This window comes from Mus musculus, chromosome 3, assembly GCF_000001635.26.
Source record: "Mus musculus strain C57BL/6J chromosome 3, GRCm38.p6 C57BL/6J".
Taxonomy (NCBI): domain Eukaryota; kingdom Metazoa; phylum Chordata; class Mammalia; order Rodentia; family Muridae; genus Mus; species Mus musculus.
The window spans coordinates 98,142,225-98,166,641 of record NC_000069.6 but is presented as its reverse complement, the minus strand read 5'-3'; the positions used below and the strand labels follow the sequence as shown (position 1 = coordinate 98,166,641).

At 45.8% G+C, this 24,417-nt stretch overlaps 2 protein-coding genes across 2 annotated transcripts in view; both read right to left on the bottom strand.

Moving 5' to 3' along the window:
• Positions 1-2,472: 2,472 nt before the first annotated feature.
• Positions 2,473-6,008, bottom strand: Adam30 (a disintegrin and metallopeptidase domain 30). The gene has a single exon (NM_027665.2). It carries the CDS (start codon positions 5,787-5,789, stop codon positions 3,591-3,593), a length of 2,199 nt encoding a protein of 732 aa, NP_081941.1. The 5' UTR covers positions 5,790-6,008; the 3' UTR covers positions 2,473-3,590.
• Positions 6,009-16,274: 10,266 nt separating this feature from the next.
• Positions 16,275-24,417, bottom strand: part of Notch2 (notch 2) — a 136,830-nt gene continuing 128,687 nt past the window's right edge. Inside the window, exons 31-34 of the mRNA NM_010928.2 lie at positions 23,448-23,749; positions 22,133-22,280; positions 21,423-21,520; positions 16,275-20,589 (exon numbers count right to left, since the gene is read on the bottom strand). Coding sequence (NP_035058.2) covers positions 19,198-20,589; positions 21,423-21,520; positions 22,133-22,280; positions 23,448-23,749 — 1,940 coding nt within the window. The 3' untranslated portion in view covers positions 16,275-19,197. The remainder of the gene's footprint in view (positions 20,590-21,422; positions 21,521-22,132; positions 22,281-23,447; positions 23,750-24,417) is intronic.

Below are 24,417 nucleotides of genomic sequence, written 5' to 3'. Positions count from 1 at the left end.
GTATGTATGTATGTATGTACAGAGAGGAGATTTTAAAAAGAAAGGAATTGGAACCTCTGGGCAATGCTAGACAGAATGTGAAAAGGCATCCACATATAGCGAAAAAAGTAAGGCAGCTCAAAAAAAAATCATAATTAAAAATATAAATATCATAAGATCTAACAATTCCACTTTCAGACATATCCTCCCAAAGAATTGAAAACATACGCATAGAAAAATGTTTCTGCACCAAGGCTTTTAGTAGCCTTGCTCAGAATAGAAGAAAGGTGGAAGCAACTGGAGTTGGATGGAGAAAGAAATACAGATCTTAACAATATGATCTCGTAAGCAAGACCTACATGATGACACCACCAGTTAACATGCCAAAGGGAAGAGGGAAATCTCACAGGGCTCTACCCCCTAGTCGAAGAGCTAGGCAATCAAAGGCTGGTGAGAGAGAGACAGGATCAGTTTCTTCTAGGGCTGAGCCCCTGGTAAGGTTAGCCATTCCTAAGTGGCCAGCCTCAACAGGAGTTGAGCAATACTAAATGAACTCGGTATGCTCAACTCAGGGTTTATGGATTAGAGAGAAAGTTAAGGAATGCGGGTGGTTTTGAGGGGTGTGCGTGGTTATGATGTAAATGAAGTGCTTGGATAGGGGTGTCAAATTTTCAACAAAATAAGACTTTAAAATTTAAAAACTTTACAACATAACAGACCACTAAATTTTTAAAAAGAAAACATAGTATATAGACACCTAGAGATGTCATCCAGTCTTATAAAAGAAGAGAATTCTGACACATGGTTGAATCAAAACTGTCGAGAATGGACAATCTCTGAATTAAAAGGGTTTGTTGAACCATCAATGATGTTTGCTAGAAATGGTCCAGGGACTGGGGCACATTTCTGCAACTGGCAGCAACTGAGTTACAAAGCAATTAGAAAAATGTCTTTCATGCCTATAAGCCAAGAGCATTTGGATAGCAAATTATGTGGCCATGTTAGGGTTTCTCTCATATCATCATACTACAATACAGATACCAGCCACACAAAAGAAAAATACCACATAAATGTACTTCTATGAGGGATCTAGCTTATTAAGTCTCACAGACTGAAAGCAGACAATTGGTGGGGGCGGGGGAGAAAAATGGGGCGTGATTTATTGGATATTCAGTATTGCTTGTGTAAGATGAAGAGAGTCTTGCTGGGTGTAGTTAAGGCACAGCTGGGGCAGGCTGTAGAAGGCTGCGGTGCTGCCGACAGGAACAGTGGGAAGATCCAACTTTGAGCAGGATGCAACAACTGGGGCTGGACCAAGTATGGAAGTGGGACGAGCCTCTCCCTGGACATAGATATGGCAATGACTCCTGGGAAATTAGTTTTCCTCTTCTCCTGGAGTGGCAGCACTGTGCACAGGGGAAAGATTAGAGGCTTGAAGGATAGTGGGGGTGGGTTGGGAGGTGGGGAGTCGGGTAAAAGGCATTCTTCAGTCTCTGAGTTGTACTTAGGGGTGCAACAAACCCAGAGCTACTCAACAAAGACCTACCTGTGAAACAGACGCACTGTCCTAGTTAGGTTTCTGTTGCTACGAGAAACACCATATCATGACCAAAAGCAATTTGGGAAGGAGAGGATTGATTTCAACTTACACTTTACAGTCCATCACGAAGGGAAATCAAGGCAAGAGAGGAGCCTGAAAGACCATGGAGGAGTGCTGCTTACTGGCTTCCTCCTCAGGACTTACTCCGTTTGTGTTTTCAAAGCACCCAGGACCACCTGCCCAGGGGTGGCACCACCCACACTGGGCTGGATCCTTCCACAGCAAGCATGAATCAAGAAAATGATTCCCCAGACTTACGGACAGGCCAATCTGACTGAGACTCTTTCTCAACAGAGGTTCCCTCTTCACAGAGAGCTTCAGCGTCTGTCAAGTTGATACACAAAAGTAGCCCAAACCATGCAGCAAACATGATTTTTTGTTAGCAGCCATGTTAAGAGACTGCTGGGGGCAGACATCTATAGACTATACAGAATACAGGTGTTATGATTGCTTAGGATAGTGGGCCTATCTGTGCTCACCTCATCTGAAACACACAGGGACAGACAGAATTGTCTGTACCCACCAGAAGAGACATGACGGAAAGTCTCGCTGAAGGGATCAACCCTTCTAACTTGTGTTTGTTTGTTCTTCTAACTTATAAAATGTGTTATCACCAAGTATATCCTGCAGCAGGTGCACAGGTGCATGCAGCAGGTGCACAGGTGCATGCAGCAGGTGCAGATACTAGCATCAAAGAAGCTGAAAGATACTCAGGGGAGAAATGAGCTTCCTTCATCAGGATGCTAAGACAGGGCTGTACTCTGAACATCACAGGTGTCCTCTGACAGGGACTGCACTCAGACAGACCATTAGCCATCTTTTCAGGTAATGGAACGCTTGATCCCAAATTGAAGGGAAACCGAATCCTGAGGAGAAATTGCACTGTTTTGTTTCCAAACAATAATATAGTTTATTTTTGCTGATTTGAAATGTATGGGAAATTTGCACGATATCATTCTGGGAAAATAATGAAGAGTCATTTGAATAAATGGTGAACTTGTTAAATGACCAAATATATTAGATGACAGGATTGCTGGTCACATTTATGACCTGACCTTCTTTGCTTTAGATAGAGTCTTGGCTATTTTTGTTTTGTTTTATTTTTGGTTTTGCTTTTTTTTTTAACATTTGAATCATGTTTTATATTTTAATGCCCTTATGGGTGGCTTAAGTAAAAATAATGTAAGTAAATTACACTAATATTAGGAAGAAATTTACGGTACAGATTTAACCACACTCTGTTACACTCTGCTCCTGGGGAGTTTTTATAGTTTTTGTCTTTGAGAAAGAAGCCTAGGAATTGCATCAGTGATAAGCAGGGGAATCTCAAATTATTGTTGTGACCCAGCTATATAGCATTGATCAAATACTTAAATAAGGATCCCAAGCAAGATCTATAGATTGTTGGGATGCACTGTGTGAAGGTTGTCTCTGTATATCCAACCATTGACTGCTGTACCAGCAGAGAGCTGAGAACTGTTATTCTTATGGCTTCTCACCTGCCTTATACTGCATAAACAGTCACCTCCCTCGCTTGTCCATTGGCTTAATAAAGAACTGGTGGACAACAGCTAGGCAGAAAGGGGAAGGCAGAGCTTCTGAACTGAGATAGGGTCTCTGGGAGAAAACCATTAGAAGCAGGGATTCACCAGCGGGACAAAGCGGTGGCCAGATGTGAGCAGACGCAGAGAGGTAACTAGGCATGTGGCAGGTCGTGGGCTAGGATAGTCAATAGCTCAGAGTCTGCCCAGCTAAAGGCCTAAGCTATCAAACAAATTAATAAGTCTCGGTGTCATCATTTAACTGGAGGATCCAGAAAGTCCCACTACAATGTATTGCAGATAGTAGGACTTTAACATGAGCCATGAATACAAAAATGCCACTCCAAGTGCCAAAGTCACCCCTGTGTGAATACAAAACAAAGGGATTATTTTTCATTCATTCATTAGTGTATTTACTTTACATCCTGATCACAATTCCCTCTCCCTCCTCGCCTACCAGTCGCTCCCTCTCACCTCTTCTTCCCCTGCGTCTCAGCTGGATTTTTTTGCTGGAGATTACGGCGGCGATTACGAAACAAATTTCTTATCAGCTGCCCCAAACACACAACAATCATGGAGACGAGGAATAAGATAGTACGCAACATGTACAGAGCACTAGTCGTTGAAAGTACTTCTATCCTGGGTCCAGGAGGCCCACTGTCAAGGCTCCCACCGTATCCTACCTCTACACAAAATGGGGGTTCCCAGCCATATGAGCAATGGCAATTCTTTCTATTGTTGCAAACACCTCGGCTATTGCACTTGTCAGGTAAACAGTCAAACTTCAGGTTGGTGTAGTCCACACAAGTCCTGTTAAGACACACCCGATTACGACCACAGGAGGTACCATCACTAATGTCACCTATGTCAGGTACCCCATGGGGTATCATGGTTCCATGATAGCTTGTGCCCCAGCAAATGAGATTATCTCCCCTCAGATAAGTGGACAGTATAATGGTGTGATCTGGAAATTTGGAGAGGGCTTTAACATTGATACACTGTAGCCTGCCACAGATTGTGTTGCCTCTATGACACCTTGTATATCGGGTAGCATTTACAATGCCACAGTTCCCAGACTGGTCACCTAACATGTTCACTGCTTCGTAACACTGGTGAGGGGCCTCCTTGGCTTTACGCCCAAAGATAGACTGGCACTGCAGGTACCTGGATCTGCATCCCTTACGGAAACAAAAGCCTCCGTTTCTGCATGGAGTTCCATCCTGCTTGTAAGAGTCATCTGGACAGACACCTGAGGTCCCATCACAGTACTCTTCGAGGTCACACTCATTCACTTCCTTCCTACACACATATCCTGATGGAAGGAAGTTACATTTATGACAGCAAAGCCCAGAGGAGCAGTTGACACCTTCTTTCCATTTACAGTCCGGCCCACAGCACAGGTCTTTTTTGCAGTCTTCTTTAGAACCACAGTCACATTCCTCTTTGTTTTCCACAATTTTATTTCCACACCTCTCTACGATATGTAGCTTTGGGAAGTCAGACAGACAATAGGACATTTTATAAGATGCGTGTAAAAAATACTGATGGTAACTACAGTTACTAAACCCTGTACGTCCTGTCCCCATGATGCAGCTCTTCCTACCTCTACACTGACAGAATTCCTCATCATGTATCATCCCCACACAATGGCCCAATTCATGAGCAGTCCAAGTAGCAGGCCCAAGGATATTAACATTGAGGAAGCTGCTTGCTGATCCAGCATGGAATTCTTCACAGGCTCTTCCCCAGGACCATGCATTAGCATCTATATATCTTCTCGCAATATATAAATGGAACCAGTCCGCGGGAAGCCGGTGATGCATTGAGTTTCTTTTGTAATGCACGAATTGACCTAAAACTTCAGATAAACTGGGATAATAAAGACGTATTCTATTATAGTATGTCCAGACTTCAAGCGCTTTCAGTTGAATCTTCAAGCTGACATCCTGAAAGTAGGTGTCTGCAATTGAAGCCAAAAGAATGGCGTCATCCACCATCCTAGACATATTGCCACGGGCAAACACGAATCTATCCAGGTCAAAGACCATGACCAGTTCCAGGTACCTTTGGTGCTTGTAGGACTGATGAAAACTACTTATCCTAGCCATCTCCTCTTCCTCGGCTGTTTGCCCACCTGTTTCTTCATCAACCACACCACAAGTCTCATTGTTAAAGTTGTCCTCAGTTACGAGATACACCACGTGTTCGAAACTGGAAGAGGCCCTGAGGGGCTCGATTTGGTAGTATCTGGAGTCAATGTTCAGTACGCCTCGCAGACCTCCCATGCATGTACTCAGAGTAGATTCGGATTCCTGAGAGCCTTCCACGGAGCCCACGTAATTACACTGGTCTGGTATATGCGGATAATCCTCTATCAGACTGCCCTCTTGAGTGAAGGAGAAAACTGGCAGATGTCTTGGCAACAGTAACTTCTTGGGTCGCAGGTGAACAACACGCGCCTTGCCTTCTATCTGTAAGAGGTATGACAAAGAACTGTCTACACCCTGCGCCCCTTTCTTAAAGCTTATTACTTTGGGAATGGTGATTTCATATGAGTCAAAGCCCCAGTCAGGGTCAAATAGTAGGTCTTCTTCGCCTACAGCCTCATGAAAGAGCATCGTCAGAAACAGCCAGCGGTGCTGGGGCAGGAAGGCCCACACTGACCTCATGATCTGTTCTATTTATCCCCGCTTGGTTTGTCCTGGACCCAGGAGTAGCAGGAGCAACTCCAGCCTGGTTTGTGCATCAGATTTCCATGGGACTCCTCTATAAGCGCAGGAGCCCCAGGCGCACTGCTCCTCTGGCAGGCTTTCCTGGGAAAACGGGACTCTCAGGGCCTAGATGGCGGGTTTCCCCAGGCGCGCCCCTTACCTAACGCATCCAGTTCCGTTTTCCTCCCCCACCCCCAACCCCTAACCCGGCAGTGAATTAAGCTCGCGCTTAAGAATAGAGGGAGACCGTGGTGGCGCACGCCTTTAATCCCAGCATTTAGGGGGCAGAGGCAGATGGATTTCTGAGTTCAAGTCCAGCCTGGTCTACAGAGTGAGTTCCAGGACAGCCAGAGCTATACAGAGAAACCCTGTCTCGGGAAAAAAAAAAATAGAGGGAGACAAGCACGATAGAATAAAGAGCACGCTACAGCGTGTTCTGAATATGTGGGATGCGGAGGGGTGGTTGTAGTGTCCAAAATGGAGAAAGAATAGGGAAATTGGCTCAGAAGACAACTTATGGAGCCTGTCTACAGGAGAACAGAAAAAAATTCACATGTTTTGGCCGTTGGTTGTGGAACATGCCTTTAATCCCAGAACTCTGAGTGGCAGAGGCACATCTCTGTGAGTTCAAGGCCAGGCTGGTCTCCAGAGTGAGTTCCAGGACTACACAGAGAAACTCTGTTTCAAACAAACAACAATAACAAAAGCACCATCACCACCAAAACAAAACAAAAAACAAAACTAAACAAAACAAAAAACTCCCACATTTGATAGCACCTCCCACACCTCACTAGTAAGTGTGCCCCATTTTCTGGTGGGTCTCTCCAAGAAGCTGAAGACACGAGTCAGATAGTCCCAGATTCCACATCCCACCCTCCTGCCCCAGGGTTCCAGCTGCTGGCTTTTCAGAGTTCTATGGCCGAACTAGAAAACGATGGTTTTTGCCTCTTTTGCTGCTGGTCAAGAATTTTCATGATAGTGTTGCCATGCTCAGTAAGCACTTGTTGGGGTCGGGAGAAATCCAGGGGTATTCTGAGAAAGGTACATGGTGAATATAACTGTAGTATGACTATGCACAGGTGACAGATGACAAAACGATGGTGAAGAAAAATGTGTGGCAGAAGGCATGACTCTGGGCTGAGAAGGAAAGGGAGGGGAGGAGTATGAGAGAAAAGCACAGCACTTATGGAGGGGTGAAGGCCTCAGAGAACTTTCCCTGAATGAAAGACATGAGCATTGAAAAGGCTGTCGCCATACTCAGAGGTGGCAGCTTGCCAGCCCTTCCGCCCTCCAGGCTGGAACGTTAATTATCTTGATCTTGTGCAGGCAGCCACAGCTGCTCTGCACTCATAATTGTGGAGATCCCATCATGCCTAGAGGATGCTGTTTCCTTTGGTCCCCTTCCGCATCTGGCTCCTACAGTCTTTTCACCCTCTTTTCCTAGATGGCCCCTGAGACCTGTAGGGTGGTGTAGGGTGTGACAGATACCTCTGTGGCTGAGCACTCCATAGACTCTTAGTCTCTGCACTTTGGCCAGTTGTGAAGTTTTGGTTCTTTGTTTTGGTGTGTGTGTGTGTGTGTGTGTGTGTGTGTGTGTGTGTGTGTGTGTGTGTGTGAGAGAGAGAGAGAGAGAGAGAGAGCTAGTCACCTGAAAAGACAGACTTTCTTTTTCATTTTAACTTTTTTTTTTTAAATTTACTTTATGTGTCTACATTCAAATGATATTCCCCTTCCCAGATAGAATTTTAAATGTGGTCAGGTATGTGGACATCCTAAGGTAACATAACTTGGGCTAGGTCCATCCCAGCACCATCAGCAGAGCCTCACATCAGCAGAGCATCCCATCACATTCCTCCATGGAACTGTGTGAGGGAAAGCAGGCAAGGAGACCAAATAAGAGACCCCAGAAAACCTAGGATGCATGGCCACGCTAAAAGAAGAGGCTTGGGGGTGGGCTGAGGACTGGGTTTGGAAAAGGAAGGGCAGGTTGAAGGGGAGCTAAGCAGGGGTCCAGGAACGCTGAATTTAGCCAAATGAGGGCTACTGTAACCGTGTGAGCTGGTTCAGGCAAGAGCTCGTGAGCTAAAGCAGACACCAGGATGTAGGTAACTAACTAACTAACTAACTAACTAACTAACTAACTGGAGATTACTTAGCAAAACCAGCTCACCTCTTTAGCTGGGCAAGGAGGAAGCTGGTATGGACAGAAAGGAAAGTTAAAAAGGACAGGGTTCTGACCATTCTCATCTGCTGCTGGGAAGCCAGACTGAGAGCCTGGCCAGCCTTCAGGGGCTGAGCTGCCCCACGGGTGGGACTCCCCAGCAGGAGGCTGGGCACTGCTGAGGCAGAGCCACGTTGTACACAGCACTGTGGGGTAAGAAGGTAAGGGAGGGTCAGGCCAGCCCCCCCCCGCCCCCCCAGCCCCCCGCAGCATGCTCTGTGAGCTCAGCCTCTGGCAGTGAGAATGAGGACATGGCAAAGGGAACCCAGGAGCCAGGAGAGAACCTGTGTCTCCTCTACTGTGAAAGCTGCAGAACACTGTCAAGAATGCAAACAATGGCAGCAGACAGAGTAGCTGGGGAAAGGCTGAGTTATCCCCTGACCATTGCTCCCCAGACTCCCTCCACCATAAGAAATATAGAAATCCTACATTTTAAGACATCACTAAGTAGTAGCACACCCCTTTGGAGCAGATCTCTGCAGATCCACGAAGATGTACTGTTTTGTAGTGATGCTATATAGACAAATAGATGACTTAAGTCTTAATGATGATCCTACAAGCATTCCTAAAATTATATCTGTGATTATTAAGTCCTTTTATAACGGGACTGCTATTTTAAAAGAACTTTCTTTTTATAAAGAGAACATCTTTCTCTTTCAGAGTCAGTCTTGCTACTATGCTCAAACTGTAGTGAGACCCAAGTCTGTGGGTCCCATAGGGAGTACAGACATTTGCCACCACATCTGGCAGGATATTGAAACTTTTGAGACGTGGGACCTAGTTGGAGGAAGTTGCATCACCCAGGGTGTGCCCTTCAAGGGGATACTGGCCCCTTCCTCTTTGCTTCCTAGCTATGAGATGACAGCTTCTCACATTCTTTGCTGTGATGTTGTTTTAGCACTGACCTAAAAGATACAGGTCAAGTGACCAGAGTATGTCAAACTCATAAGCCAAAATAAACCCTTTCCTTTACAATTGATTATTTTAGGTATTTCCCCACGAATATGACAAAGGGGGCAGAAGAAACTTTGAAGAGGCAGTGGCTCTTCTAATGATCTCAACGGTGACAGCTCTACAGGTACACACACATCTCAAACATGTATGTACATATGTAATAGATATGAGTCTGTATACAGACAGACTATTAAATATGTGCAGCAATTTATATGTGGACCATATCTCAGAAGAGTGCCTATTGTTTATTTTTGCATCTGTAATATTCAGGTCAATATAAGTGGTACATAAATACAGTGTTAGGAAATAATGACTAAAATGGACCAGTTCAGTTCAATGGCCGTCCCCACAGCCACCTCTCTGCACCACTTCCTCATGGTGTTTCTGCTCCTGGTAAGTCTCCCTCCTTCTTCCTTATTTCATGTGTTCTATTGCCTTCTCTACCCCGTCCTCTGAAGCCCCTTTTAGAAAGTGACTTAAATCTAGAAAATAGTGCCTGTTGTTCATTTTATTGTAAGATTGGCTCTTCCCAATGAACAACAAATACTGCAAATAATTTTCTAGATTTACTTCAACGGCCCGACAGGTGCATGGTATTCTAGCAGCATGCACTGCTCTCTGACTTGACCAGTTCTCTCGTGTGCCACAGTTATGCTAGTCAAAAACTTCGCGTTTATCCTGTTTTAAAGTTTTCCTGTATTATGCTAGTGAGCATGAACAAAATATGTACAGCAATTAAGATGTATGTTTATATATAAACACACTTTTTTTTTGCCCTTTGAAACTACTTCCATTGTATTAGATTGCTAGAATTGAAATGAATAGATCAAAGAAAGTGAACGTGTTCATACTGGCTAATATTGACTCACCTTTAGAAATGGTGTTCTTTACAAACTAAGAGCCACACTGCACACTTGGGTTTTACATATTAGAATTAAGACCATCTAATTAGCAGCATGTGCCAGTAGCTGTCACCTGAGAGAACACAGGCACCTGAGAGCCATTCTCCACATTGTATAATAGCTAAGATTTTTCACTAGAAAGAGAATGTAGTTCAATAGTTACCTTGCGTCCTTGGATTGTTACTAAGGTGGGGTATATTTAGTAACTGAAAGTGAATCTGCTTTTAGTTGTCAAAAATATCAACATTTCTAGGGGTTGGGAGAGGGCTCAGTGTGTGAGCCTGCAGCTTGAGGACCTGACTTCCGATCCCCAGCACCCACGTTGAGAGCTGCACAGCTGTCCTGTCCCTGTATTCCAGGCACTGAGGGGTGGGGCACCGAGGGGTGGGGCACCGAGGGCAAATCCCAGGAGCTTGCAGGCCAGCCAGCCCAGCTGAAATGGTTCAGGAAGAAACCCTGCCTCAAGGCAATAAGGTGGCAGGGAAAGATAGGAGGATGCTTCTTCTCCTGCTTTGTCTTCCATATGCACTTACACACACACACCACAACCACACACTACACACATCACACCACACATCACAACCACACACCACATACACACACACACACACACACACACACCACAACCACACACACACACATCACACCACACACAATACACATACACCACACATCACACACACATTACACCACACACACACATCACACACACCATATCACACACACACATCACAGACACACCACAAACACACAGACATACCACATCTCTCTCTTACATACACCCTTAAAAAGAAAACACTCTGGAAACCTGGCACTTGGGAATGTGCTTGAAATAATGTAGGAAGAGTTTGTTTATGGAGCTATTAGAACCAACAAGGAAAAGTTCTCACTCTTAAAATTCTTTCCAGCTCAGTGTGCTGATAAAGCTTAGCAGAGTGCCAGCAAAAAAAAAGTTTAATAGATCTTTTTTTTTTTTTTAATGTGTGTGTTGTGGCTTCCAGTCTCCATCTGTACCCAGGAGCTAAGGCTGTCCTACAGCCCTCTGCACCCAAATCCTGCTCAAAGAGAACTGTTCTCCCCAGAAGTGCTGACACACCTAAGATCACCAGTTCACAGCCCACAGGAAGGACAAGCTCCAGTCAGAGACAGCAAGACCAACTAACACCAGAGATAATCAGATGGTGAGAGACAAGTGCAAAAACATAAGCAACAGAAATCAAGGCTACTTGGCATCATTAGAACCCAGTTCTCACACCACAGCAAGTCCTGGATAACCCAACACACCGAAAACTGGATTTAAAACCACATCTCATGATGATGATAGAGGTCTTTAAGGACATAAATAACTCCCTTAAAGAAATACAAGAGAACACAAGTAAACAGGTAGAAGCTCTTAAAGAGGAAAAACAAAAATTCCTTTAAAAATACTGGAAAACACAACGAAACAGGTGAAGGAAATGAACAAAATCATCCAGGATCTAAAAATGGAAATAGAAACAATAAAGAAATCACAAAGGGAAATAACCCTGGAGAAAAAAAAAAAAAACTAGGAAAGAGATCAGGGGTCATAGATGCAAGTATCACCAACAGAATACAAGAGATAGAAGAGAGAATCTCAGGTGCAGAAGATACCATAGAAAACATTGGAACAACAGTCAAAAAAAACAAACAAACAAAAAAAAACAAAAAAAAACAAATACAAAATGCAAAATGCTCCTAACCCCAAACATCTCAGAAATCCAGGGCACAATGAAAGAGCCAAACCTAAGGATAATATGTATAGAAGAGAGTGAAGATTCCCAACTCAAAGGGCCAATAAATATCTTCAACAAAATTATAGAAGAAAACTTTCCTAACCTAAAGAAAGAGATGGCCATAGACATACAAGAACTCCAAATAGATAAGACTGGGAAAGAAATTCCTGTAACATAATAGTCAAAACACCAAATGCACAAAACAAAGAAAAAATATTAAAAACAGTAAAAAAAGAAGGTCAAGTAACATATAAAGGCAGACCTATCAGAATTACAGCCGGGCAGTGGTGGCACATGCCTTTAATCTCAACACTTGAGAGGCAGAGGCAGGCGGATTTCTGAGTTCGAGGCCAGCCTGGTCTACAAACTGAGTTCCAGGACAGCCAGGACTACACAGAGAAACCCTGTCTCGAAGAAAAAAAAAAAAAAACCAACAACAACAAAAAAGGAATTACACCAGACTTCTCACCAGAAATTATGAAAGCTAGATGATCCTGGGCAGATGTCATACAAACCCTAAGAGAACACAAATGCCAGCCCAGGCTACTATATACAGCAAAACTCTCAATTACCACACATGGAGAAACCAAAATATTCCATGACAAAACCAAATTTACAGAATATCTTTCCATAAATCTAGCCCTACACAGGATAATAGATGGAAAACTCCACCACCAAGAGGGAAACTACCCCCTAGAAAAAGCAAGAAAGTAATCTTTCAACAAACCCAAAAGAAGACAGCCACACAAACATAATTCTACCTCTAACAACAAAAATAACAGGAAGCAACAATCACTATTCCTTAATATCTCTTAACATCAATGGACACAATTCCCCAATAAAAAAGACATAGACTAAAAGACTGGATATGTATACAGGACCTAGCATTTTGCTACATACAGGAAATGCACTTCAGCAACAAAGACAGACACTACCTCAGAGTTAAAGGCTGGAAAAAAGTTTCCAAGCAAATGGTTCAAGAAATAGCTGGAGTAGCCATTCTAATATCAAATAAAATCAAATTTCAACCAAAATAAAAATGTAAATACATAAAATATCCAAAAGAAGATGTGTGTTGTGTATGACTGCGTGCACGTGCACATGTGCCTTTGTGTGCAAAGGCCAGAAGCTGGCATTGGGTGTCCTCCATCATGCCACCTATTTCTAAGACATAGGCTCTCTCCCCAAACCTCAGATTGGTGTGTTCTCAGGTAGGCCCAGAGGACTAGCAATTCCTGAGCTCCTGACTCTACCCTTTCAAACCTGGAAGTACAGGCATGTGCTGGCTTGAGGGTACTGGGATCCAGACCTGGGCCTCATGATTGTGTAGCAAGTGCTCTTGACCACTGAGCCATCTCTCCAGCCACCCATCTGCTTTTGAAACAGGGTCTTGCTGTATAACCCAAAGTAGTCTCAAACTCATAATTCCTGATCCCCAATCTTATCAGATTACTAACAGCTCTAAATTTTTGCTCAGCCACAAACCAGCCTTCCTACCCAACATAGTCCTCACCCCACAGCAGCTATAAAATACATCGTCACATTTCTTGTGTTCACTCTTTGCAGTGGAGACAAATGTCAATAGTTGGGAGTGTGGTTTAATGGCTATCTCTGTGTAAATGTATATAACCGACTAATATCTATTCTTTTTGTTTGCCTTAACACAGGTACCACTTTAAGATCCTTTTGAGTACAAGGTATAAGGGACAGCTGGAACCTGTGTTTAACCCCTTTGATTACTCTTTCACCAATGAGCATAGCATTTGTTTTAGATGGTAGTTGATACCTTATTTTGTGACATTCCCTGGCATAATTTATTTCATAGTTTTTCATGAGCATGTAATTTTATCAGCACATTCTTGATTTCTCTGAAGCTGATTGTGTTTTCTTGATGGAGCAGCATCTTAAAAATGTTTGTTTTTATTTTATTTGTTATGGGTGTTTTGCCTACATGTATGTGTGTGCAGGATCCCCACAGTCTACAAGAGGGCATTAGATCCCCTGGAACTGGAGTTTCAGAGCACTGTGAGCCACCCACTATGCAGATGCTGGATTCTAAATCCAGTTTCTCTGGAAGAACACGTGATCTTAACCACCAAGCATCTCTTCAGTCCTTTCAATACACTTCTTTGCAGTTGTTTCCTTAGGAGATGGAATGTTATAATACCCACTTGTGCCAATTTGGGTTACTACCTGACACAAGCTAAAGTCATCAGAGAAGAAACTTAAGTGAAAAAAAACAACAACAAAACAAAACAAACAAACAAGACCCTCCCCCACCGGATTCTCCTGTAGGCAAGTTTATGGGTCATTTCCTTGATTGATTGATGACATGTGAGAAGACCCATCTCACCATGGATGGTGCCGCCCTGGCAAGCCACAAACATCAAGCCAGTCAGCAGTGTTTGCCCATGTCCTCTGCTTCAGTTCCTGCCGCCAGAGTTCTGTCCTGCTCTCCCTCCCTTCATGAATTGTAAGCAGAAATCAATCCTTCCCTCCTCGAGTTGCTTTTGATTATGGAGTTTACCACGGTGATAGGGGGCAAAACACATCAGCACTGTAGTTTTAGTTTGGTAACAGCTGATTTAGATTTGTGTATCTAGAAGTAAGATGAATCTATAATTTTCTTCATGTTTTCCTTTACGGCACACATGTGGAGGTCACAGGACAACTTGAGGAGTTGGTTCTCTTTGTCTTACCATGTGGGTCCCTGGAATGGAACTCAGGTTGTCAGTTTTGGTGGCAAGTGACTTCACCCATTGAGCCATTTCATCTTTATAGGGCTTGAAGAGTTTCCATTTTCTATCCTGCTGCTGGACTGTCTCCAGGTTGTGCCATCACAGCTAAGGAAACCCAGCAGCAGGCCAGGAGCAGCAGTTTTGTCACAATTAACACAGAATCCCTTTTACTTTGTGTCCCCTGGACTAACACATCAGTGACAGTGGAAGTTTCCCCCAAAATGTGGTTGGACAACAACGATTGAGGAAGACCTGTGCCTTCAAATACACCCTCCTCCCCATTCAAACTCTGGCCCAGGACTCTGAGCTATCTCTCAGGGTGGGGTGAGACAAGCAAGGTTTATGGTTTGCCTTGATAGGAAACCTGTGCTAGGTAGTTTTCTTTCCAGGTTCCAGTAACTCCTCTTGGCTTCCATTCCTTTGTCCTAAAAATTAATAGACTGGTCAATGCTACTCAGGGGGGGAGGGGGTCTCTGCACTCCATGTTGTGTTTCTAACACTCACGCATCCACTCCGCTATTGAAACACAGTCTTGTCTAACCCTAGCTGATCTTGAACTATGTAAATGAAGATAATCTTAAAATTTGGGATCCACATGACTTCATTCCCAAGTCCTGGGAATACTGTCACCTGGTAGTTTTGTTGTTAACTATTCTATACCGAAAGAAACATTGTATTCTTTATTCCTCACCCTCTCCATGACAGAGGCACTAAAGGCAGTGATCAGCTCACAGATCCCAGGCACCCCACATCCTGGAAAGCTGGTACTATAGGAGACTGTTCTATTTTATTCATTCCAACCTGATGTAAGCCAGTTCCCAGCTCTTAGGCTGTGAGGCTTGACTGATGCTTGGCTGAGGGAGACAATTCACTCCCTTTCCTCCATGATTGTGGGCAGTATCCGGTCCTGCTGATCTACAGCAGTGCACACTTGAGAGCAAGGCTGCAAGGCTTTCAGGTGCAAGGGCAGGAGATCAACAGACCGGTGACCTTCAGCCTACATCCATGGAAGGAAGTGTCCTCCAAGCAAGATTCAGCACCACAAACGTTTGCAAGAAGCAACTCCAGCTCCGAGAACGGCCCGGTGGGGCATCCCTCTGAGGCTCTTATGATCTTCACACACCAATTAAAAAACCCACGTGGAGGCCGACATGTCTTATGTACAATTATAAAACCTGAGGACTAACTGATGTGTGCGAATGAGCTGTGAAGTCCCGACTTAACCAAAGCATCTCCCAAGATTTGAAATCAAGTCATTTCGGGAGAAAAACCGAACTGTTATCTTTTTGTAATTATGCACACTCGATCTAGAAGTGTCTATAAAACACCAGGAAGTGAAAATAAGCTAGATGGTTCGGTTGCTGTGTTACTGCTGGCATCGTTCTGTGCCAACCCCAGGGACTTGTGTGCATACTCTCATTGATTGCCTCTATAAACTAATGCACCTGTTTCAAATCTATACCCCGATATTACCATATAATCCTATTGTAAATTATATCCTACACAAGCCCACACAGACTAGCAGTGCTCGGGCAAATGAACCAGTAAGTGTTTCTATCCCAATCCTTGCCCCAGCACACATTCCCCACGTCTGTGGGGGGCACCTGGTCCCAAGCAGCTGTCTGTTGGTCACATCCTACGGTCAGGGTGTAGAGGAATGACCCTGTATTATGGCATTTCTGAATGGATGAAAACTTTCCCCTCAGCAGCATTTATTTGTGATCAAACTAGACAAGAAAATGGAAGAAGCCCAGGACTGGGCTGAAGATTCGGGATGAGGAGGATTTAAGTCTCTCTCGCCAACTGTGACGTCACGAGGTGATCACTGTGGAACCAGGGCCCCAGCAATGGGGAAGGGCACAGTAGGCTATCACTGAGCTTTGACATGGAACCTTTTTTATTTTGTGATAAAAATGTTTTCATATAAATTTCATCTTAATCTACTTTTAGAATGAAACTTTAAAAAGTAAAAACAGTGTGCATATTCCTTCCTATATTTAGTCAGGAACACGAAGTCATTTTCTGGTTACTGAGTTTCTCATACAAACAGATATAATGTCACTTTTCAGGGAAATATACACGAGGAAGTTGCCATAGTACCAAAACAGTTAAGGGTGGGGGCCTCAGGACATAGACACGTGTCCTTCCAAACAGTCCTCGTACATTCAACGCGCTGGTTAAAGTCCGGGTCCTGAAATCACACGTGAACACTGAACACCTTTGGTTCATTTCTATGCAAGACTTCAAGTGGCCAAGTTTAACAAAATGATATAACCAACTCGTGCTGACGGCTTTCTTGAAAATCTTTAACTCAGTCTTTCTTTCCTTCAATCCCCCCACCATCGCATAAGTCAGAAAATTATGCTTAAAACAAAAAAGAACAAATTAAAAAAAAATATCCTTAAAGGCAGGTAAAAGTCAAAGGAAGATTTCATAGGAATAAAAAAAAAAAAAAAAAAAAAAGCCCAAAACAGGGCTCTGTGTATGGAATAAAGGATGTGCCTCATACAACCTCGGCCTCTTGACTCAGGTCCCGGAGTAAGGGACTGCCCATCCCCCTTTCTTTTCCTGGACACTACACAGGTCAAGAATTCTAACACCTAAGGGACTGATCAGATAGATGTATGACTGGCAGTGTTGTCTTCTTCATCTCTGTAGTCTGTTGTCTGTCACGGCAGTTTTCACATCCCTCCTCCTAAATCCCAAAGGATCCTCTTTGAGGGATCCTTGAAGGAGAAACAGCAAGTTTGTTCTTCTCTGTGTCTGGGGTAGGTCCAGTGACCAGACCCAGTGGCTGGATTCTTGGTTACTGTTCGCAGGCAGTGGCACTAGAGCTTTAGGGCAGACAGTCACCATTTAGGGCAATAAAATGTCTCTATTCCATGAAAGGGGCTGGTAAGATGATGTCACCACATGAGAATAAAGTCAAATGATCAAACTTAATCTGCCATAGACCAGGACAGAACAAATTATTTTTGTTGATTCAGTGAACTTGAATGGGACTAAAATCCTCACTTGTTTATAGACTGCTGTGTAACAGATACACAGACTTACTAAGTTCACAAACTGATGAATGAGGCGAAGGGCACTTATTTTAACTATCACAGGAATAAAGACTATTATTAAAACAACAACAACAAAACCCATAAAACAAACACCCCCAGGTGGTCCCCCTAATAATATACACAAATGCTCCAGCAGAACTCATTTTCCTGTGTCCTGGGTGCCATGGCACCAGGAAGCAGTGACTGATGGCATGGCCATAGGGGCAATTATTAGCCCTATGACTGAGGAGAAAACTATCATCCTAGATTACCACAGATAAAAATGTTTCTGCTCTTGAGAGTCTGAGAAGTCACTGAGACCACACTGCAGGAAGCAGGTTCGGATGAGGTACAATCTTAATCTGAACACAAGGACAATGGGGAGCCGTCATCATCGGAAGGGGACTCTAGGGAAGGAAGAGAATGCAGCATCGACTAGCAAAGGCTGCCTCGTGAGCTCAGGAGACTGTCCCTTCTCCACATCTGGAACCCAAATACAGACTCCACGTCTTCACTGAGAACCTACTGTGTGTGCACCAGTCTCTCAGATCACACGCTGTGGAAAGAAACTGGCTTCTGATCGGAAAGCAAAGTGGTCCTAAGGAAGTTGGCAGTCACTGGGTCCCCTGTGCCCCAGGCAAGTTCTGTCCTAAATGGCAAGGGCAAATGGAGAGGCATTTTCTTCTGCGGGCATCTATGAGGAGCAGTGCAGCAGCCAAGAGTACCTTCATCTGCTGGATCAATGAGTCCTAAGATCAGGTGATAAATGTGCTTCACAGTGGCAGTCAATGGAGGGCCTGGAGGGGGGCGATTGCTTCTTGAGCAAGTTAGCTTATTTCTTGGACATTCCAACACTCACCCACTTTTCCTACTTTACAACAAAATGAGAGGAATATCACAGTACCTAAGCCTCCTAGAGTTCAATTTTATACTGACTAGGCCAACTGACAGAAGAACAATTCAGATCCTTCCCCCTGATGAGTGTATATGGGGCCCCACATGCAGGGGAGAGAAATTAAGGTGCAGGTTCAGAAGGAGGCTTCTAGTCCCCAAATATTTTGCTTCCTCTTTCCTTCTAGGAATAAGACATGAAGACTAGTGTGTGCATTTTCCATAGAAGCATACTTCAGAGGCCAGGGCTGAGACCCATGGCCAGAGTAAACCCTGTGAGGCACCTGTGAGGTGCCGGGAATGTGGGAACAGGAGGCTGAAGTCGGTTTCCAGGTCAGGAATGATTAAGAGCACAGACATCTCGCTTATGACACACTGACGGGGATCAACCACAGACGGGCGCAGAGAGGAAAGCACCGAGTGACGTCAAGGCCACTTCCAGGGCTGAGAAGACTGGACACGTCAGCCTGGACAGAGTCCCGGGGCACTCAGTCAGAAGCCCCGGGGCTTAAAATGTTACTCAGGCTGCGAGAATGTCTGGGCGATAAAAGGCATCCACGGTATTCTCCAAATTAAAAGAGAGCAAGGGGTCTCAAGGCTTGTCACTCATCTTGCATCTCCATGAACTTGCAGGATGGGTGAAGGTCAGTAGGAGCTGCGTCCTCCCCTAAAACTGCACAGAGAGCGAGGGAAGATGGAGAGAAGGCTTCTCACGCTTGCCTCAGGTTTGGAGCCTCTCTCTCCTGCCTCCGAAAGATGGTCACGGACGGGACGTCTCTTCATTTCTCTCCGGATAACCTTCACTCGCCCCTCAGCAGTATGTGTGATAGGCACTTCCATCTCTAAGGCTGAGGCAGACTCTTCATGCATACACCTGCATGTTGCTGTGTGGTGGCTCGGACATGTGTGTTCCGGGTCCCCGCTGACCGCCTCCACCACCTCCAGGAGTTGGGCTGGTGGTCACATCTGACCAGTCAGATGCAGAGTGTGGTGAAGAGCTTGACCATTGGTCAGGAGACTCTGGGGATGGTGTCAGGTATGGGTGCTCGCCCTGGAGGTGACCACCATGACTGGGGGTTCGCTCAGCAGCATTTGAGGAGGCGTAACTGTGTTGGGAAGGGGGTGTGGGGTACTTGCCCACAGAGGCTGGGAAAGGATGATAGGTTGGCACAATGGTCTGAGCTACCTGCCCCTCCTGCTGGGGCATCATGGTAGGTGGGAAAGCCACACTGGGCAAACGGGGCATCTCTGGGATCTGGTACATAGAGGGCAAGGGGCCTGCAACAGCTGGAGGGCAACTGGACTGCGTCTGGGGAGCTCCGGCTGCCTGGGCAATGCTGCCTTTTGGGATAAGCTGGAAAGTCACGATGGGAGGCAAGGGCTCCCGCTGGGTGGACATGTGCTTCCCTTCCGGAGGTCTGCTCTGGGGAGCTGCTATGCCAGGGTGGGCTCCCTCTGCAGGAGCCAGGACCATGCCAAACATTTCACTGTACTGGGTCTCGTTCATCTCCACACGGTTCATCCAGTCTGCTGGGACAGGAACTGGATGTAACCTGCCCAAGCTTCCTGCACTGCTACTACCTGGGGGCGCGATGTGGTGGTGGGATAGCAGCTGGCTGACCGAGGGGAGCACGGTGCTGGCTCCAGGAGCCAAAGGCTGCATGTCATGAAGGTTAGAGAAAGACAGCGCATGCTGTGTGTGCACTGGGGCAGCCGGGGCGGCAGCAGCCAGCAGGGGGGTGGGCGAGGCCTGTAAGATTCCAGGGGATGTGATCATGGGAGAGGATGTGGCATCGGAGACATACGTGTGAGGAGACTCGAGCGAATCGACGGGGGATAGAGTCACTGAGCTCTCGGACAGCTGGACCTTCTCGTTCAGACACTTCTTCCTCCTGCTGCCCTTGGCATCCTTGGCCTCCTTGGCAAGGTTAGGCAGGCTCGTGGGCATGGTGCTCTTGGTGTTGGGCCGCCTAGCCTTCTTACCCATTGGGGTGTGCTTCAGACTGAGGAAAGACCTGTTGGGCCCACAGAGGACAGGTGAGAGCGCAGAAGTCAAGACCGTTCCCGGAGGGCTGGGAGTCACGTTATACTCGTCCAGGAGGCGAACGATGTCATGGTGCATGCGGTCCCGAGCCACATCCCGGGGAAGGCGGTCCATGTGGTCAGTGATGTCCCGGTTGGCAAAATGGTCTAACAGGATTTTGGCCGCTTCATAACTTCCCTCTCGGGCAGCAAGAAACAAAGGTGTCTCTTCCTGAAGAAAGACCGTAGAATACATTTTAATACCCAGAGAACACAGGATTGTTTCTAACCTTTACTCTTTTATAACCTTTTTAGTGCTTTTCCTAAGTGCTTCCTCTATAAAATGCCACAGACAGACAGTATCATTTTCTACATATTGTGTATCTTTGACTTCCACAGCGATCTTCTCTATTCCAAAGAACCCAGTCTGCTCCCAGGACCACCAGCTTTTTAGACAGCCTCAGAGCCAAAGCCTCACTGAAAAGAGATGGGCTTGTCAACACGAAGTGCCAAGGGGAAACTGGGCTACCAATAAGAAAGAGGAGGGAAGCCAAAGTGTACAAAGAATTCAGAACATGAGATGGCAGGGGCGCGGGGTGGGGGTGGGGCTTGAGGAGAAGAAGGAAAACAGTAAGTGCAAGAGGAATAAAGGAGGGGTGAGGAAAGGAGGGGGGCACAACAGGAGGGGTAAGGAGAGGAGGGGAGCCACAACAAGAGCGGGGCCACGGGGCCACGACAGGCAGCTCAAACACAAGTGTACCTCGGTATCCAAGAACAGAGAAACAAACTACCGCACAGAGAGAAGGGAGGAACGTGAGAGAGGTCGGTAAGCACCTCCCAGAGCAGACAGACTGCTGAAGGAAAAAGGCAGGAAGGAGTGCGCCAAGTGATTCCCAGGGCAGTGCAGTGAGCACCGGACAACCAGGGGCTGCCTCCCAACAAGGCCTGCATCCTCCCTCCCTCAGGCTCTCTGGACCCAGCTCCCGCACAAGCTTCCCCATTTGTCCTCCTAAGTGAGAGAGACACTGCTGTGAGCATACTCAGGCTCTGAGCTAAGAGCTGTACCTTATTGTCCTGCATATCTCTGTTGGCCCCATTCTTCAACAGCAGAAGAGTCGCCTCCACATTATTGACAGCAGCTGCCCAGTGGAGGGCAGATTTTCCTGCAGGGGAAACATTTTGTAAGTAAGACACTAAGGAAAGTGCTGTGCTGTTGTTTTGTTTTTTTCAAGAAACCTTGAACTCCCCAGAGAGCAGCATGAGGTCAGGGGCCAAGAGAGCCCACAGGAAAGCACACTTGTATTTTCCTTTCCTTGTGTTCTCAGAATATTTTGGCACAGGCTGGGAGCCTCTAGCTAACAGGATCCCTGGTGTGGGACATCCATGCCCTCCACATGCCCAAGCTTCACAAACTGAAGATAGCAAACATGCTACTATACACCAAGTACATATTGAGGATATCTCATAACCCCCAGTGAATCCACTCCCACAGTAAGAGTGATTATGACTAGGAACCCACAGGCAAACTTTTCAAGAACATTCTTTGAGGTCCAAGAACCCTCTTACTGAAAAAAACTACAACTAAAGCCCCCTCTCATCTTAATGTGGGGCTCCTATCACCTCAGTCTCTGAGCCCCGCAGACTGAAGGATGTGCAAATGATGGGGAAGGACAAGGGACTGTCCAGTTTCAGATCTGAGAAAGTCCTCTCAGAAGGGTAGCAAGTCTCTTGTGTAGAGACGCTCTCTGCAGATGGAGCCACATCCTTGTCCCTACCATGGTCATCCACTGCATTGACATCTGCTTGGCAATTGATCAACTCTGCCACCATTCCTTCCACAGCCAGGCGGGCAGCCAGGATCAGGGGGGTAGTACCATCGTTCATTCTGGCATCCAGATCGGTTACACGGTTGCGGATCAGAATCTAGAAGAGAAGCAGAGAAGTGTCCCTTAGATAAGGAAAAAGAATGAAATAAGAGCACTCCAAATGAGGTGTCCCTGGGAGGCAGGCTATTCTATGCCCTAGGAGCTATAATGGCTAATCATTAGGCATTTGCTGAATAAGTGAATGAACCACTATATAGGGAAAGGTATGTACAGGTGTCACAACTTCAATCATGCATACAGCTAGAATGTTTCCAATTTCCTCTTCAGGTTAAAATACGAGTATCAAGGAACACACTGCCCACTCATGTCAGGGATGAGCCGTGGGCCCACAGACAGGCAGAGCTATCCAGAGAGTTAACAGTAATCCAAGGAGTTGGGTCATTTACTACTCCCATATGACCGCCATCTGCGAGGCATCACTGCACATCAAAATATTGCTGATTAGATTCAGAACCCTGTTGCTGACTGAATCATTCTCTGGCTACTCACAGTAGGTCAGCTGGCCTTCCCCCTTTTCTCTGGCTACTCACAGTAGGTCAGCTGGCCTTCCCCCCTTTTCTGTCCCGCATAACACTCATTCAGAAGTTCTGAATGAATTCAATGAGCGGGTAAGTGTGTTAGTTAAGCTGAACCACCACAGGCCTGTAATAGTTATTTTATTTTGTGCGTGTGCAGGCATGTCTGTGCAATGGTACACACACAGAGGTTTGGGAACAACCTTCAGGGATCAGTTCTCTCTTTTTACTATGTGGGTCCTAGGGGCTGAAGGTCCTAGGTCCTTGGGTTCTCGGGATTGGTGGCAAACACCTGTGGTGTTTTGAATGAGATGTCCCCAGTTAAGTCTTGGGCATTTGATTTAGACTGGTGGCCATTTGGGAAAGATGTATGGCCTTGTTGGAGGAGGTATGTCACAGGGACGTACTTTGAGGTTTGAAATAAAATGTGTGCCACTCCCAGTAGCTCTCCGCCTCCCATTTGTGGTTCAAGATGTGAGCTCTCAGCTGTTCCTGGCCCCCACAGCCCCCACACCTTCCCCCAGCCCGGTGTTCTCACTCTGCCATGATGGACTCTGATCTTCTGAAAGCATAGGCTCCACTAGACTTGCTCTATTATAAGTTGCCGTAAACATGGTGATTTACCACGATACACCTTACCCACTGAGCCACCTCATCTTTCAGATTCAAACCAACTCTTGGCTCTTTACCTGAAAGACACCTTGGGCGTCTGCTGCCACCGCAGCGTGAAGAGGACATCGGCCCATGTTGTCCTGGGCATTTGCATCCGCACCAGCATCCAGGAGGCGTTTGGCAGCATCAGCTCTCGAATAGCGGGCTGCAAGGTGCAGGGCCATCTCGCCAGTGCGGTCTGTCTGTGCTTGAAGGCTGGCACCTTGGTAGACCAAGTCTGTGATGATGTTGGCAGAAGAGTCCTCAGCATCTTCGTCTTCATCACTCAGGTCTGAGCTGCCTCCTCGGAGAGAAGCCAGCATCAGTGGAGTACACCCATCTGTAGGGAGGGAATATTGCAAACACATTCAAATTAACCCATTACAGGAACAGTTCTGCTGACCGCCATCATGCTGTGGGCTGTGGACTCTCCGTGCTTGTAGAACTATGACAGGTTTTACATGACAGCACCAGCTATGTGAAGAGTGTAGGGAAGCAGCTGCCTTCTGCCCTGAGGCTCTTCCTCAAACTGACAAACTTTTCTGCTTGAGTTTAAGTGCAATTATGACATCTCAAACTAGACAGACAATATTTTAATCTGCCTGTAAGACAGGAATTATAGTAGTTCCCCACAGTCTGCTGTCGGATACTGTGGTGGTTCGAATAAGAATGGCCCCCACCAACTCGTAGATTTGAATGCTTAGTTAACAGGAAGCGACACTATTTGAGAAGGATTAGGAGGTGGTTCTTATTGGAGGAAGTGTGTCACTGGGGGATGCATTTTGAGGTTTCAAAATCCCATGCCAGGCCCAGTCTGTCTCTGTCTGTCTATCTGTCTGTCTGTCTCTCTATCTCTCTCTGCCACAGTGTCTCTTCACAACATCAGACCAGTGACTAAGACAGATACTATTTTTCTATCCCCCTAAAATCCAATTTGTTTAATTTTCTCAGTATGCTGTATATGAAGCACTGCAAAATCCTTCCTTTTCTTTGAAATCTGCATTTTCA